Here is a 15,803-nt window from a genome sequence, read left to right on the forward strand (position 1 = left end):
TGCATCACTGTGAGTCAGAAGGTCATTAGAGACCCTAAGAAGAGCTGTTTCAGTAGAATGAGCTCTACGAAAACCTGACTGGAAGCTATCATAGATGTTATGTTCATCAAGAGCAGCTGTGAGTTGTTTAGCCACAACCTTTCCCAAGATCTTGGAGATGAACGGAAGTTTAGAGATGGGTCTGAAGCTGCTATGGAGAGAGGGGTCAAGACTCGGTTTTTTAGGAAGCGGGTGGATTACAGCATTCTTAATATGTCATAGGTCACAGGGGCGTCATGTAATCTTAGTGTGTGTGTGTGTGAATCCTAAAAGTCCTAATATTACACAGAAATCTGTTTCTCATAAACCGAGATAATCCTGACTAAACCGATAAAGAGTTCTTGATTAAATATGTCCTGTCAGAGATCAAGATCAGTCCAAAGCAACAGAAAATATCAGAACATGTAGCATTTAAGCTCTTATGCTATTCAGGAAAATCATCTACGAAAGGGCAACAAGTCCTATATTTGTTGCTACTGCGACCACCGTAGTTGCCGTGTCCTCGGTGAAGTTTCCCAATCACACACACACACACACACACACACACACACACACACACACACACACACACACACACACACACACACAGAGAGAGAGAGAGAGAGAGAGAGAGAGAGAGAGAGAGAGAGAGAGAGAGAGAGAGAGAGAGAGAGAGAGAGAGAGAGAGAGAGAGAGAGAGAGAGAGAGAGAGAGAGAGAGAGAGAGAGAGAGAGAGAGAGAGAGAGAGAGAGAGAGAGAGAGAGAGAGAGAGAGAGAGAGAGAGAGAGAGAGAGAGAGAGAGAGAGAGAGAGAGAGAGAGAGAGAGAGAGAGAGAGAGAGAGAGAGAGAGAGAGAGAGAGAGAGAGAGAGAGAGAGAGAGAGAGAGAGAGAGAGAGAGAGAGAGAGAGAGAGAGAGACCATAACAACACAACTTTCCCGTGCAGATGTGAGCGCCGCTTACCTACGGTTGACAGATCGGCATTCACCGCCTAGCTGAGTCCAAAGTGCTCGGTCTCTGTTGAGCTCGCGCTTGTCCGAGCCTCCAGGTGAGATGCGGGGTGAAAAATAAGAGGTGGTGTGTTTGTGGAGAGAGACCACAGGTAGCGCGCTGCGACTCGCTTCGCAGCCTGTGCTCATTTCAGATCAGGAGAGACGCGGAGCTCCTCGTTTCAGCCCGCTCCGCTCTGTGGCGTCTCAGCCAGCAGCAGAGGCTGTGCTGCCAGGACTGGCGGGAGGAGTCACAGAGAGCAGCGCGCGGAGCATCTTGGGAAACGTAGTGTTTTTTTTTTTTGTTGTTGTTGACGTGTGAGCGTGTTAGCAAACCAAAAAATGGCTAGTCAGTTTAAACACTAGTCAAATGGTTTAAACACTGAATTGAAAGTAGTTGTTATAGCTTAGACTGATTCACACCACCCTATAATAAAATGTAGGTGTAAATATTTGAGCTTACTAGCTTGTTATGAACGTTAATGAAGCCAAATGCAACGCAAGGGCCGCCCATAGTCATAATAGTCACAGCTAATTAACATTAGCATAAACAAAGATTAGCCAGTGCATTTTGCAAGTAATTAACTTTAATGGGTTTTAGTTGTAGTGAGACTCATTCACACCAATTTCAAATCAAACATAAGCAGGAAATTTAGCAAAGTATCTTGTGATGGTTCTTAAAGAGCAAGTAATGCCTAAATTAACTCTTTTTTGCTGATAAACTGTGTAAATGCATGTTGAATAGTGTTTTAAACGTGTGTATTCACAATTTTAGCATTTTGATGCATTTTCATTAAAAAATAAAAATTCTGCCTAAATACCACAGTATAGCGCCACCTTCAGCTTAAAACATAGAGTCAGAGTCTGTTTGAATACACTTTAGCCAATGGCTAAAGTGAACAAAGCTACGTAAACGAGAAAAGTACGACGTAGCAGCTCTGTGTCAAAGTTATAAAAGCATCGAGAGTCTCGGCCACGCCTTGTGGCGAGTTGGGAGTTGGATTTGCAAGCGAGCGTACACGACGGTTAGCGTTAGTTGCCTAACATTTAGAGACAACTCAAGTTAGGATGGCTGCGAACACAGACAGATGGGACTGGGGAGCTTTATGTAGCCGCCATCTTGGATGGGTCCCAATCACCCCCAGTACATTTATTTGTACTGAAGAATATGTTTACCCAACAAAAAAAAACACATTTTATCAGATATAATGTATGGTATGATGATTAAAATATTAATATTGTAAGATAAAATAAATTCAAAACTGTAAAATCCCAACAGGTAGGCTAAAAAAGTCAATAGTAATCCCACGTGATCTGTTTTAAATATTGCGCTGGTGGTTGCAACTATGGCCACCTTAGCTAATAAATATTAGCAAAACACAAAAATGGCAAAAATGAAATCGGTTTTAAGGATATTGAGCTAACAATCTGGTGTACTTTTAGTCATCTACTCAATAATTGACACACTAAATAGTATGTTGTTCTAAAGACGTTCCCTTTAGCTTTTTCAGTCAAAGTTTGTGTTGTAAAATGGACCACTTAAGAGATTTTAATAAATCTTTTTCAAAATAATTACTATTTGAAGTCAAACCCATTGTACTGTCCAAATATGTACTGAAACACATTCAAAACACATTCTCTGATTGCTAAGAGGCTGCAAAAAATCTAGTTAAGTTTCATTATATAATGCAGTATGTCATGTTTAAAGAGTAAGTCACCCCCTACCAGATTTTTACTCAACTCCCATTTCCTGTTTGAAAAATGCAACAAATGCTGTTGCCTAGCAGACCGAGAGGGCGGAGCTGCTAACAAATACACACACACACACACACACACACACACACACACACACACACACACACACACAGGCTCACAACGACATTGTGACATCATATGGTACCAGTTAACATTCCAGGGTACCTCTTAGCCAACAGCGATGGCAGATTTAAATTCAAATACAGTGCAGAGTTTTTACTTGACAATGGCACAACACTGACAGTTTTAGGCAAAAAATGTAAATTTTAACTAAAATGCGCTAAAGTGCAAAACTATTGACTACACATGTCTGCAGCACGATTAGACACGCATTTATATAGTTTATCAGGAAAAAAGTTGATATGGGGGTGACTTGCTCTTTAAATGTTTAAACCAAAACTTCCATAACAACTCCATCATTAAATTCCCAGAATTCTGTCAAGGGATGTTTTAATTTAATCTCCTAATCGTTAAACTCAGTCTTATAGATTCAGTTCAGGAACAAACCCAGCATCCTCCTCGCCTGTCCCCAGCCAATCAGACATCCCATCCTCCTCTGATGCAACATTTTCCTGTCACACGCCAGCTCTTTTGTCCTCTAACACAGTCATGGACTCTTCTGGTTCTATAAATCCGTCTTCAACCAAGTCAGGAGATGCTGCTGCCCCAGTTACGTCCCCCTCCCACCTTTCTGTCTCTAGAAGTCAGGTGAAGAGGCAGCTGGAGAGACTGAACAGGAACAAGACTGCAGGTCCAGATGGTGTCAGCCGCAGAGTACTGAAGGCCTGTGCAGAGCAGCTCTGTGGGATTCTGCAGCACCTCTTCAACCTCAGCCTGGCCCAGGAGAAGGTTCCAGTCCTGTGGAAGACATCCTGCCTTGTTCCAGTTCCAAAGAAAACTCGCCCATCAGTCAATGACGACTACAGACCAGTTGCCCTGACATCCCACATCATGAAGGTCCTGGAGAGACTCCTGTTGGTCCACCTGAATAAGCAAACTAGAACATATCAGGACCCGCTGCAGTTTGCTTATCGCCATGGAGTTGGAGTTGAAGAAGCCATCATCCAGCTGCTTCAACCAACCCACTGCCATCTGGACAAAGCAGGCAGCACTGTGAGGGTCATGTTCTTTGATTTCTCCAGTGCATTTAACACAATCCAGCCTGATGTACTTTGCCAGAAACTCCAGAAGACACAGGTGGGGGCCTCAACTATCGCCCGGATTAAAGCCTACCTGACAAACAGGCCACAGCTTGTGAGGCAGAAGAACTGCAGATCAAACCAGGCGATCAGTAACATTGGAGCGCCACAGGAGACTGTACTCTCACCATTCATTTTCACCCTGTACACCTCAGACTTCCAGTACAAATCAGAGACCTGTCATCTACAGAAATACTCAGATGACTCTGCAGTTGTCGGGTGCATCAGAGATGGACAGGAAGCTGAGTACAGAGAGCTGGTGGAGCGCTTTGTGGCATGGTGTAGAAACATTCATCTGACCTTGAACCTGAACAAAACAAAGGAGATGATTTTAGACTTCAGAAGAAACAGGGTGGAGTCAAACACTGTTTCCATCATGGGAGAAGAAGTGGAGGTGGTTGAGGAATACAAATACCTTGGAGTTCACCTGGACAACAGACTGGACTGGAGAAAGAACAGCGAAGCCGTTTACAAGAAGGGACACAGCAGACTGCACTTCTTGAGGACACTTAGGTCCTTCAATGTCTGTAGCAAGATGCTGCAGATCTTCTACAAGTCTGTTGTTGAGAGTGTAATCTCTTCAGCCATCGTCTGTTGGGGTAGCAGCATCAGAAGCAGGGACCTGAAAAGGCTCAACAGCCTAATAAAAAGGCCGGTTCTGTCCTGGGGACGACTGTGGAACCACTGGAGGAGATAATGCAAAGGAGGATTCTCCAGAGAATCAAGAAAATGATGGACAACCCTGAGCATTCTCTTCACAAGACTGTCCGACAACGGAAGAGTGTCTTCAGTCAGAGGCTTCTTCAGTTTGGCTGCAACACTGACCGCTACTGGAGATCCTTCCTGCCAACAGCCATTGTAATATACAACAACTCTTTGATGACATGATTATTATTATTATTATTCTGATCTACTACAGCAATCAATTTCCCTCTGGGATTAATAAAGTATTTTTGAACTGAATTGAATTGAATTAATAAATAGAAAGTAGCATCATGAACATCCAGGGGATACTTTTACTTTGAAAAATGACAAATTATTTGCTCAGTTTTATGGGGGTAAATCATTTCTCATACATCAGAAGACAGCTTGCTAAAAATAATACATGAATGGTAAGTTTTGAGTTGCCGTTCTCAACATGAAGAAAACAAATGCTCATTGTTAACTAAACCAACTGCTTTTGATGGATTCCCTTATTAATATCGGGCAACTTGTTTTATAACGATGGTTAAAAAGAGGAAACTACAGCAGCAAAATGTTCTCCTGGAGGAGGAAATGAAAAGCATCAACTTTTAAATGACCACCATATAATTTGTTCATCCAACCAGAAAAACTAGAACCTTCAGTTTCTGCTTTTATACATTACTAGGAGAATGCCATGACATTTACCTGCCTTGATTTCCTATAGCAACCAAAGAGAACGACACCTTTCTTATGTTTATGTTTTGATTTGACACCTTGCAGAGATTGCACGTTCCCAAAAATCTGCTAAATGAAAATTACAAACGACTAAAGTTTTGTTTTGGTAGCTTTTCTTGTTTATTGCAGTAACAAGCAGGATTTTTGCAGATTTCTAATAGATTTACAACAATATCTTTGCATACAATTGGGTCATAAGAGCTCCAAGCACAAGCTTAATATGAATATAATAAAGGAAGTGCAACACTTCTGCGCCTGCTTTGCAAAAACGCAGCAAGGCAGATGCAGCTTCTAGCAGTTTGCATGCTCCAACCTCTTCTTTATGACACATCTGGAACATGCAGCTACACTTATTCTGATTAATTCTCATGAATTCCACTTTTTACCTGAACTCAGACACACAGGTGTAGTTTACAGCTCACTGAAAGTGTTGTGATCCCTCTGAAAATCCTGCATCTTTGATGAACACAAGCAGAACAGTGTTTTATGTCACCGCTTCTGTTAAAGACCACTCAACAGCATTGTGCTCAGGCAGAAACCTTGATGGATGAAATCCTACACCGAGACAATAACTTGTTTTCCTTTCAGGCCAAACATCCCCCTGAGCTTTCATTGTTTCTCCCCCCTCTTTCTTATGGCTGTGCAAAGAGTACATTTCCTAAAACGGCTCAGTGTGTGTGTGTGTGTGTGTGTGTGTGTGTGTGTGTGTGTGTGAAGGAAATGCTTCTGCCTTTCAGTAGCTTAAGTCTAAAATTAGAGCCCTCCACCGTCCAGCTGTCACAAGCTGGGTCGAACCGTCGGGCGTTCAGGAAAGAACCCGGAGGCGCGTTGAAGTCAGGACAAAAACAGCGCTTGGGCGTGCTCGACAGTGAAGAACACATTTATTCTTCATACACGCAGAAAACTAGTGATCTATAAATACCAGTAGGCACTCAGGAAGTGCAAATGTGGTCACATCTTTTTTAGTCTGGGTAGAAGAGTTGGTTGACGTGCGTCATTTTTTCCGTGTTTTTGTTTTAAAATCGACTCATTTAATGAGAAATGAATCGTTGTTCTGACAAGCTTAGCAAAGCAAAACTCTCCCAGAGCACAGACGCTAATTTAATACGCTGATGAAACTGGTCTCAAGTGATAACACAATCAAAATTTTAATGCGTTCTCATCTCACCGTCAAACGTTACACGCCTCTAGTCTATTTGATTATGAAATGTGCCTATCCGAGTGTCTATTTGGACTGTGGCGCATCCTTCATTGACTCGGATCCCGGCGGACCTCCCGCCTCTCGCTCGGCCTCTGATGTAATTCAGTTCAGTAAATCGGAGCTGATCTCAGGAAAATGCCACCGTGGTTTTTTGTCTGCATGAGACTTAATCTGGTTTGTCAGGAAACTGCAAAAACGACCCTGATTCATTTCAAAATGACCTCTTTGAGTGACATGTTCCGGCGGCGTAGACCAAGTCACATGACTTGGACCCAAGTCTGAGATGACAGAAAGCTCGGCACTCAAACAAATAATAATCGCCCATCTCTGATGGACATTATTTCTTTTTTCTATGGTGTGAACGTGCAAATTTGGTCAATTTACATGTTTGGGGTTAAAAAACTCAAATGTTTTGGACTTCAGTTTTGGCTCCTGTACTTCCATATGTTGGGAACTGGCTTGTTTTGAGTGGAAAGACTTGAAACTTGCTTGACTTGGTCCCACTTCTGCCACTTCTGCCACTTCAGCGCTTTGGGCTTCCTAACAGGGTTGCAGAAGGCGCTTTATAAATAAAGCTTTGATTGATTGATTGACTTTTATATACTTCAGTGCTGCCAATACCCTTAGGTGAATTGTAAGTGTATTAAAGCTCTCCTAGTTGTTTTGGTAGGACCTCAAGGCATTTCCTTACAGGTCAGGAGATACAATTCCTTCAGTGTATCCTGGATCGACCAGGGAACCTCCTGTTAGTGAGACATCCCCCAAAACACCTCCCCCAGGCAGCATGCAGGAAGCACCTCAACCAAATCTTTAAATGCTTGATGTGAGGAAGCAGCGGCTTTATTCCAAGACTCAACATGTTAATTAAGACACGATCTGAGAGTCCAGGGAGCGTTCGTGGGGTAACACCAGGGAGCCAGGCCTAAAGCTGAGGGCCTGTGTGTGTTACTGCCTTGTCTTATCCACCCGTGACCACCACCTGCAGGAGATGCATGAAGGATCTGGTGCAATTTGGATCAAGGCTTTAGTGGTCCAAGCCCTGAAAACTGAAACTTACTCCAATATTTTAAAATAATATTCTGTTATGTGGTTTCATATGTGTGCAAACATGCTTTATTTCTGCATCAATGTGTTTAAACATGTTTCATTAGTAGAATTAAGGAAAAAGTTGAATATCTGGCTGTAGATTGGATTAATTAATTACCTGTGCAAACTAATTGATTGTGTTGTTAGTAGAATTCTTCTAAAACGCTTTAGTAATTTATTTGCATTAATTAAACATGTAAACACCTAAAAATAACATTGGAATTAAGCTAATACGATCATTTCATTCCTAATCTCTATCGCCATCTAGCGGACATTGTCTAAAACGTCACTCTCACAAGTTCAGAGGTCACTTAAAAAAAACATGGCGGCTCCCTGTAAAGCCACCGTAGTGCTAAAGGCTGTGAAGAAAATAGCAGTCCAGTTTTGTCCGTTTGAGTCTAATACCCGGTCCACAAGGTAAGACGTGTGCGTGCGGATGTGGACGTTTGTGTTAAAGTGTTTTTGTAGGAATTAAACGGATGTTAGCGATGCTAATGTCCGGCTAAAGTCACCGCTAAAGGAGCAAATCGGCTGTACATCTCGCTCGCTTTTACTTTATACCATTGATTTTATTTAAACTGTCAGCTCTGAATGTGTAAAATAATGATACAACACGACGAAAGTGTGTTTTCCTGCTCAAGTTTATGTAAACACAGATAATGTGCTCAAGCTCGAACTTTCAAAATAAAACTAATAAAGGTTAATTAAGTTGTTTACACGACCTATTGTAATCATTATTATGCTGTAGTCTTTATAAATGAGGTTATTCGAGATAAATTGGTCGTTTAGGTTATTTATTATAGCAAAATTTAAATTTATTTAAATCTGATTTTAGTATTTGTAGATATAGAGGCATTTAAGAAACATTTCTGCCTAAACGTTTCCAGATCATTTAGGGGTTTTAGGATTACAACCGTGCATCGGTTACAGTGGGCTTTCTTATGTTTTAAGATAAAAAGCTCTAATCTTTATAATCTATCATAGATGAGCTTTGGAATAAAAGGGGACCCCAACTCCTAAAACAATTGTCCGCTAACACGTTATGAAGCTGAAGTTGGTTCCCATCTTTGGTTTTGGTCTCAGAAAGGGCGATTCTAACCTTTCTACTGCTGAGCATCTGCTCTAATCACAAAACATTAACACCCAGACTCTTCAAACCTGGACTCAAAAGTCTACTACACATAGTTTGTGATTTGAAAAACCTCTTTTACTTAAAGAGCAAGTCACTTCAAATCACCATTTTTTTGCTGATAAATTATATAAATGAGGGTCTGATTGTGCTGTAGACAAATACAGTCAATAATTCGGCACTTTAGTGCATCTTAGTTAAAATTTAAATATTCTGCCTAAAACTGTCAGCGATGCACCGTTGTCAGGCAAAAACTCAGCACTGCATTTGAATTGAAATCTGCCATCGCTATTGGCTAAGAGGTACACTATGATGTTAGATGGTACATTATGATGTCACAATGTAGTGAGTGTGTGTATTTGTTAGAGGCTCTGCCCTCTCGGTCTGGTAGGCAACAGCATCTGTTGCATTTTTCAAACAGGAAGTGGGAGTTGAGTAAGAATCTGGCAGGGGGTGACTTTCCCTTTAAAAAATTTTATTAGAGCAAGTCACTCCCTACTAGATTCTTACTCAACTCCCACTTCCTGTTTGAAAAATGCAACAAATGCTGTTGCCTAGCAGACCGAGAGGGTGGAGCCACCAACAAATACACACACACAGGCTTACAACGACATTGTGACATCATATGGTACCATCTAACGTTCTAGGGTACCTCTTAGCCAATAGCGATGGCAGATTTAAATTCAAATGCAGTGCAGAGATTTTACCTGACAACGGCACAACACTGACAGTTTTAGGCAGAAAATTAAAAATTTTACTAAAACGCATTAAAGTGCAAAACTATTGACTACACGTGTCTACAGCATGATTAAACACGCATTTATATAGTTTATCAGAAAAAAAGTTGATTTGGGGGTGACTTGCTCTTTAACGGTTCACTTACATCGTTTATGCTAAGCTAAAGCTAACAGAAATCTGCAAGATTCAGGAGAATGACTGGGCTGGATACAAAATTCCTTTTCCCACTTATTTCTGGGGAATGTGGCAACAGACTGCGTTTCACTTAGGGGTGGACTATCCCTTTAAGCCCAACATAGTAGTAAATCCCCCATTTTTTATGTAGTCAACTCAATGATCAGGCTTGATTATAATATTTAAATAATCCCTCAAATCAAAAGTGAAGTGTGGCTTACTGAGGTGGAGCTCATTTCTATCTTTCTTTAACTCTTTATAATTCAGCAGGGTGGCACAAAGCTAATCACACAGGTTGATTTGTTTGGTTTGTTGACTACAACTTTGATGAAGCTCTTTCCTGCAGTGCAATGCCTTAAAGTAACGGAGTTGCTACTACAGCTAATGTTCTGCTTGTTTTTGTCTCACAGGGAGTTTCTGGCCTTGGTCGGATCAGAAAAGGCCCGAGCAACCAACATAAACTGTCAGGTCGTGTCTACGGTGAAACACGACAAGTCAGAACCTGTAGTTGATGTAACTTATGGTAAGGATCAGACGGCGCTCGATCACTTGGGAGCGGGCGTGGAGGTCATGGTTGATATGTGTTCCGTTTTGCTAGGTTTTTAAAAGGGTATGTAAGAATTCTGCAGTGAAAAAGCCAACTGAGCGTTGCGGTGTGTCACGTACGCTGCTCAGCGCTGATTGGCTCAGTTAGAATTCTCAGGGGGTGGGGTTATTTCAATAGGAGCGTTCCCTAGGAGCTGGCTGTTCAGGCTACCTTTAAGTTAGCTTCATATCTTAGAAGTAAACTCTTAAACTTAAAGCAGCACAAAATACTTTTTAACTCTTTACGCAATTTCTTTAGAAAACAGGAAGTGGAAATATCGATTAGAGTTCAAGTTTGTTTTATGACGTGATGATTGAGAGTTGAACTTAATTTTTAGTCAGATGTGAAATGGTGCATCCAGTGCAGCATGAATCACATTTGATCCATAATCCTGTTTTTAAAAGAACGTTTATATTTTACTGAGTAGATGATTAAAGCAGCTCGCCACAGTTCGTCCTGACATCGGCTCGGACTCAACTTTCCCCCGTTTGCTGCTCCTTCCACAGTGCATCATGGTGACTCATCTGATTGTGTTTCTGGGTTTTTCTGCAGTGGACGGAGAGCAGCTGGTGATGAAGGGAGCGAACCTGACCTGCAGTGAGATGATGAGTGCGTTTCAGTCGCGCTGCACCAACAAAGACCCACAAACAAAAGCTGCTGCAAAGAAATGATGCAGAATCCTGTTTGAGTCATTTTCTATTTGTGTGATGTTTCTCTTTTTGTTAATTAAAGATAATTTGATCCAGATCGTCACCTCTGGTGTGTGTTTTTGTCAGTTTTTTAGGGATCAGATTCCTCTCTTTAAGCTAATTTGACTTTTTGTAGCAATAAAAGGTTTCAGAGAACTTTATGCAACCTTTGACGCAACAATTTGGCACAAAGGCTTGATTTCAGCGTCACAAAAAATTTAAATGCTTGTTTCAAATTTTCTCCAACCTCTGTGACACAATTTGAGATTGTTTTACTATTTCTTTCATTGTTCTGATGTTTTGCGATTTCTTGTAATTGTTCCATGAAAGAATAACAATCGCACGCCAGAGGTCATCATAATTAAACAGTCATTGATCATTGAAGGCTAATACAGCGTTTAATTGTTTTCCTGGTTTTATTCAATGGCTGGATTAAAAAAGAAGCTAGCCTGTTTTCCAAAGACTTTTGGACTTTGTCTTTGTGTGAGCCTGCAGCACCTCAGCATCATTTTCTGGTGTCATTTTAAAAATGGCTTACTTTTTGGCACTTGTCATTTGTGTCCCACCCGTGCCATTCCTGGATGGCACCTGCTTTCAGCGATGGTCCTCTTGTAAATAAGATTGAGCTCAATATTATTTACTTTGAATTGACCAACATGGTTTCTATTCTATTTTTGGTTATAATAAGAAATAAAGTTTTTTTTAAAGCGCATTGAAAGATAAAAATCCCCAGGTGTTTCATAAGCATTTAAGAAATGAGAAAAGTTAAAAAAGATAAAATATGAATTGAGATAAAAAGAGTCATATATTAAAAGAAGCTCGTTGCCTTATAAACATGAATACGTTGGCGCCACATTGGGCACTGGAAAGCGTAACAGCATCGCTCCCATGTATGTACTGTACCTTTTTGGGGGGGACATGTCCCCCCCCACTTTTTACCTTCCAAAAGCAATAATACGTTTTATTAAATCGATGCTGGTTGAGCACTAGGACAAAGCGGAAAACAACCTCTTGTGTTGAAGCCTGTTTCCCATTAGAGCCATCCATAAGCTCATCTATTGGCTCTGCTGATTCTTGCTAACGTGTGATTGGCTGTTCCTGCCACCTGTGTACTTGACAGTTCTGCATTCCTGACATTGCATAAAAGAGCCTCTAGGCTGTAGTTTTATACATGTTTTTTGTATACTTATTGCAAAGATCTCCCCCCTGGTCCTCATGCCAGTTGCCACCTTATTGGGTGGGTTCTTCACCCCAGACCTAACTGGAGTCATTGCACAGTGAGCTACTATGCCCTTTATTGTGCAGCCTACTGATGAACTATTGAAAACATCACATGGGATTACTATTGACTTTAAAATTTTCATTTATTTTATTTAATCATATTTACATTTAAACTATCCTGCCATACCAAATGGCTGATTTTGCGAAAAGCACAATAAAATGTGTTTTTCGGTTACACCATCCTCAGAAATAAATGCACTGGGGGCGAATGGAGACCCATCCAAAATGGCGGACTGCTGCTACGCTAGCTTTATTGGTTCTAAGTATATGATGTCTGTGCTGCCTGTTCAAAGATTTCAGCGGAAGGTGGGATCTAATTGTGACGTATCCGCTAATGATTGGTTGACGTATCTTCCCAATAGCGCGAGCTGGCCCTTTAAAAGCAGCCAGCTGGCGCCTGTTAGCGCACTTGTTTTCAAGAATTCGGTCCAGAGGAAAGTCTCGGTTCTTGTTGGAGTTTTCCCTGAAAAACAGCAAAAATGGTTGAGAATTTTGTTGGAACATGGAAGATGATCTCCAGTGAGAACTTTGATGAGTACATGAAGGCTCTTGGTAAGTTTTGAATGTTGTCACGTGCTTGTTTGCTGGTTTTTCAAAGCTTTTCAAATTTTAACTTTTTGTGTTAAATAAGAGTTTGGGTGTAAAATTGTCCAAAGGGAACATTTTAAAGTCATTTGAACAACAATAAAGACATGATTTTTGATGCCTCCAGGTGTGGGCTTTGCTACCCGCCAGGTGGGGAACCGAACCAAACCCAACTTTGTTCTGAGCGTGGACGACCAAGGGACCATCTGCATGAAGTCTCAGAGCACCTTCAAGACCACCGAGGTCAAGTTCAAGCTCAATGAGCCTTTCGAGGAGATTACTGCAGATGACCGGAAGACCAAGGTTCGAGTGGTTTGATTTTAATATATTTGTGACTCGGTTGAGTTCATGATCGTTTTTATTTTATTTTTTCTCCTGCAGACGGTGGTGACTCTGGAAAATGGCAAACTTATGCAGAAACAGAGCTGGGATGGCAAGGAAACGAGCATTGAGCGGGACATTTCTGATGGGAAATTGATAGCAGTAAGTTAATTTCACATTTGATGAGTGGAAAAATGACTTATTACCATCTAACCCACCTGTTACTTCCTGCAGAGGTGCATCATGGGAGATGTGGTTGCTGTGAGGATGTACGTGAAGGAGGCATGAGTCTTCCATTGGATGCTTCTGGATGATGGGCTCAGTTCAATGAGCGCATTCCCCAAACTGAACAGTGTGTTCTGCTCTTACTCTTGATCTTCATGGTGTTGCCAAAGCCACATTTTTTTCTACCTGTTTTTTCCCAACAAAATGCATCTGGATTTGTTTGGAATTGTGAATTTAAATAAAGTAATGAGTGCAGAGAATCTTTGTCTGGTCATTTGGATCTTAAGGTATATTGAAGTGTGAGGAAGAATGTTGCATGAAACTCTTAATGGGAGCAAAGCTAATCTGATGGGCTGAACTTTCATCTATTTTCTCAAAACTTTAATATTAAACATCTGGGGTCAGGAATGCGTTTCAACTCCTTTTTTGGGGGAAGTATAATTTTAACTGGCTGGCGTACGCAAACGGTTTTTGTCCCACCCCCTGTGCACTTTTGTAGTGGTCCTAAAAGGCAGCAGCCACTTTCCCACGTCAGGAAAGGGAGCTGCTGTTGCACTGATTGGGCGTAACGATGAAAACCGCTGAGCCTGGTGAAAGTTTAGGTCTGAGCAATGCAGCAGTCGGACACGAAGCTCTGGGAAGAGGCCAAGAGATGAATAGCTAAAATCCATGAAAGCATTTTTCCTCTGGATGAATTTCCTCAAATTAGAGCAAAAGTACATTATTTTGAAATTGCTTTCAAGCCTTTAATTTTAGCCTAAAACTACATTTATCAAACTTAAAGCCAGACTGTAATTTTATAATGAAGTTTACTAGTTTTGTATAAAATGTACATCTCCATACGTCTCTTTTGGATGTTAGACTGATCTGACCGTTTTGATTTATGCATCTTGCAGAAAATCGAACCTAATAAAACATTCAAAGTATTCATGTGCGATGCATTCTGGAGATTTATCCTCTAAAAAAGCAAATAAACACATTTTAATTGTGTAAACCCTTCCAAGTCGTATAGATCAGATTCCCTTTGCAGCTAAAAGATAAAGATTGACTCATTTAGTCTTGGATCAAAAAAGCTGCAGATTTCTTTGTGCATCTTATGAAAGCACATCTGCTATGGGTTGACTTACAGGTGCGCTCTTCAAAAGTAAACAAAACATCCGCGTTATGTTTGGATAGCTGCAGGGGGACGGGGGCAGATCCCCACCTCAGAGTAGGTTTTCTTCCCAGACATCAATGCTGCACAGATTTGGTAAGACTTTCAAAGTTCTGAGTCAAAATCTGCAAAGATAAGTTCCACAAAAACAAACATGTTTTTCTATTTATGCACAAGAATGAGATTTTATTTCACTGTATGAGCTAAACTGAACCAAAAGAGGAGTTTCCACTGGAGAGCAACGAGGAAAAGGTCTGCAATCCTGTGAGGTTGCATCACGTGCAAGAAAATATACCAAAAGTAGAAAAATGACTTAGAAATGATGGAAAATTTGGACTGTCCGCATGCTTTTTGTGAAAGAAAATGGATTCATCAATTTAAAAAAAATGAACAAGAATCTAAATAAAAAGTCAATAAATGTCATAGAATTTTATTTGCAGCACTTTTTATAGATTTAAAAGAGAAAACTTGCACATTTTCACTTGAAAATGAGCTTTTCTGTTGATCTCGGTGTCATAAAGTAGATTGAGATAAATTTTGTAGCAGTTTTAAAATTCTAAAAAGCCCTGAAGTTTCATGTAAAAACCACATATTCTGGTCTAAGTGGTTTATGAATTAAAATGTTAGATGAAATGTGTTTGAGGAACTTTTCACTCGGCTGATGGCGTTTTACTTGTTTGTTTAGAGACGGACTTCAGAGGAATTAGCTCACATCCTTAGCACAACATCTGGAAAGCTCCTCTTGAGCCGTGGTGTTGACTCCCTTCCTCTGCCGGGTCTCCACTTAAACGCTGTCAAACACAAACACCTTTTACGTTCTAGTGCTTCAGCAAGCCTAAAGATCCACAAGAGCTTCAGCTATATGACCTCCGACCCCTGATGGAAAACTGACATGCATCAAAACTTATTGTCTTTTTCCTCGAATAAACAAATCTTTGTTTATATTTTTGTTTTCGAGGTGCAGCTGGAGTCGGAGGTGATGCGTTTGGGTCGTGTTGGGCTGAGACAGAATCGGGGCCAAACTGTTTTACTTTGGGATCTCTGCCAGGGTGGGGTTGACCTTGAAGTCAGCCGACTCTTGTGCTGGTGTGAACGTTCCTCTGAAGTTTTCCTCCACATTTAACTAAAGAACACATGATCTCAGCTCTGCGGGATCCATACAGAACCGGGGGCTCATCCGGGATCTCATCTCCTGAGTAACCAAGCAGTCGAACCTCAACATGTTTGATCTGCAGGGGAGGCTGGTTGCTATGCAAC

General features: G+C 41.0%; 3 protein-coding genes across 4 annotated transcripts in view; 2 read left to right on the plus strand and 1 right to left on the minus strand.

Annotated features, from left to right (window-relative positions):
* The window catches only part of pag1 (phosphoprotein membrane anchor with glycosphingolipid microdomains 1), a 70,955-nt gene extending 69,763 nt beyond the window's left edge, over window positions 1-1,192 (minus strand). For both annotated transcript variants that reach the window (XM_054745175.2, XM_054745176.2), the window contains exon 1: window positions 980-1,192. The gene's annotated coding sequence lies outside the window, so the exon portion shown is untranslated. The remainder of the gene's footprint in view (window positions 1-979) is intronic.
* Window positions 1,193-7,939: 6,747 nt separating this feature from the next.
* mrpl53 (mitochondrial ribosomal protein L53) lies at window positions 7,940-11,039 on the plus strand. The gene is made up of 3 exons (XM_015973779.3): window positions 7,940-8,082; window positions 10,117-10,229; window positions 10,845-11,039. The coding sequence occupies exons 1-3, from the start codon at window positions 7,988-7,990 to the stop codon at window positions 10,961-10,963; spliced, it is 327 nt and encodes a 108-aa protein (XP_015829265.1). The 5' UTR covers window positions 7,940-7,987; the 3' UTR covers window positions 10,964-11,039.
* Window positions 11,040-12,654: 1,615 nt separating this feature from the next.
* fabp4a (fatty acid binding protein 4a) lies at window positions 12,655-13,653 on the plus strand. Its single transcript, XM_015973778.3, has 4 exons — window positions 12,655-12,814; window positions 12,975-13,150; window positions 13,229-13,330; window positions 13,403-13,653. Exons 1-4 carry the CDS (start codon window positions 12,742-12,744, stop codon window positions 13,454-13,456), a joined length of 405 nt encoding a protein of 134 aa, XP_015829264.1. The 5' UTR covers window positions 12,655-12,741; the 3' UTR covers window positions 13,457-13,653.
* The last annotated feature ends 2,150 nt before the right edge of the window (window positions 13,654-15,803 follow it).

This window comes from Nothobranchius furzeri, chromosome 19, assembly GCF_043380555.1.
Source record: "Nothobranchius furzeri strain GRZ-AD chromosome 19, NfurGRZ-RIMD1, whole genome shotgun sequence".
In the NCBI taxonomy this organism is placed as follows: Eukaryota; Metazoa; Chordata; class Actinopteri; order Cyprinodontiformes; family Nothobranchiidae; genus Nothobranchius; species Nothobranchius furzeri.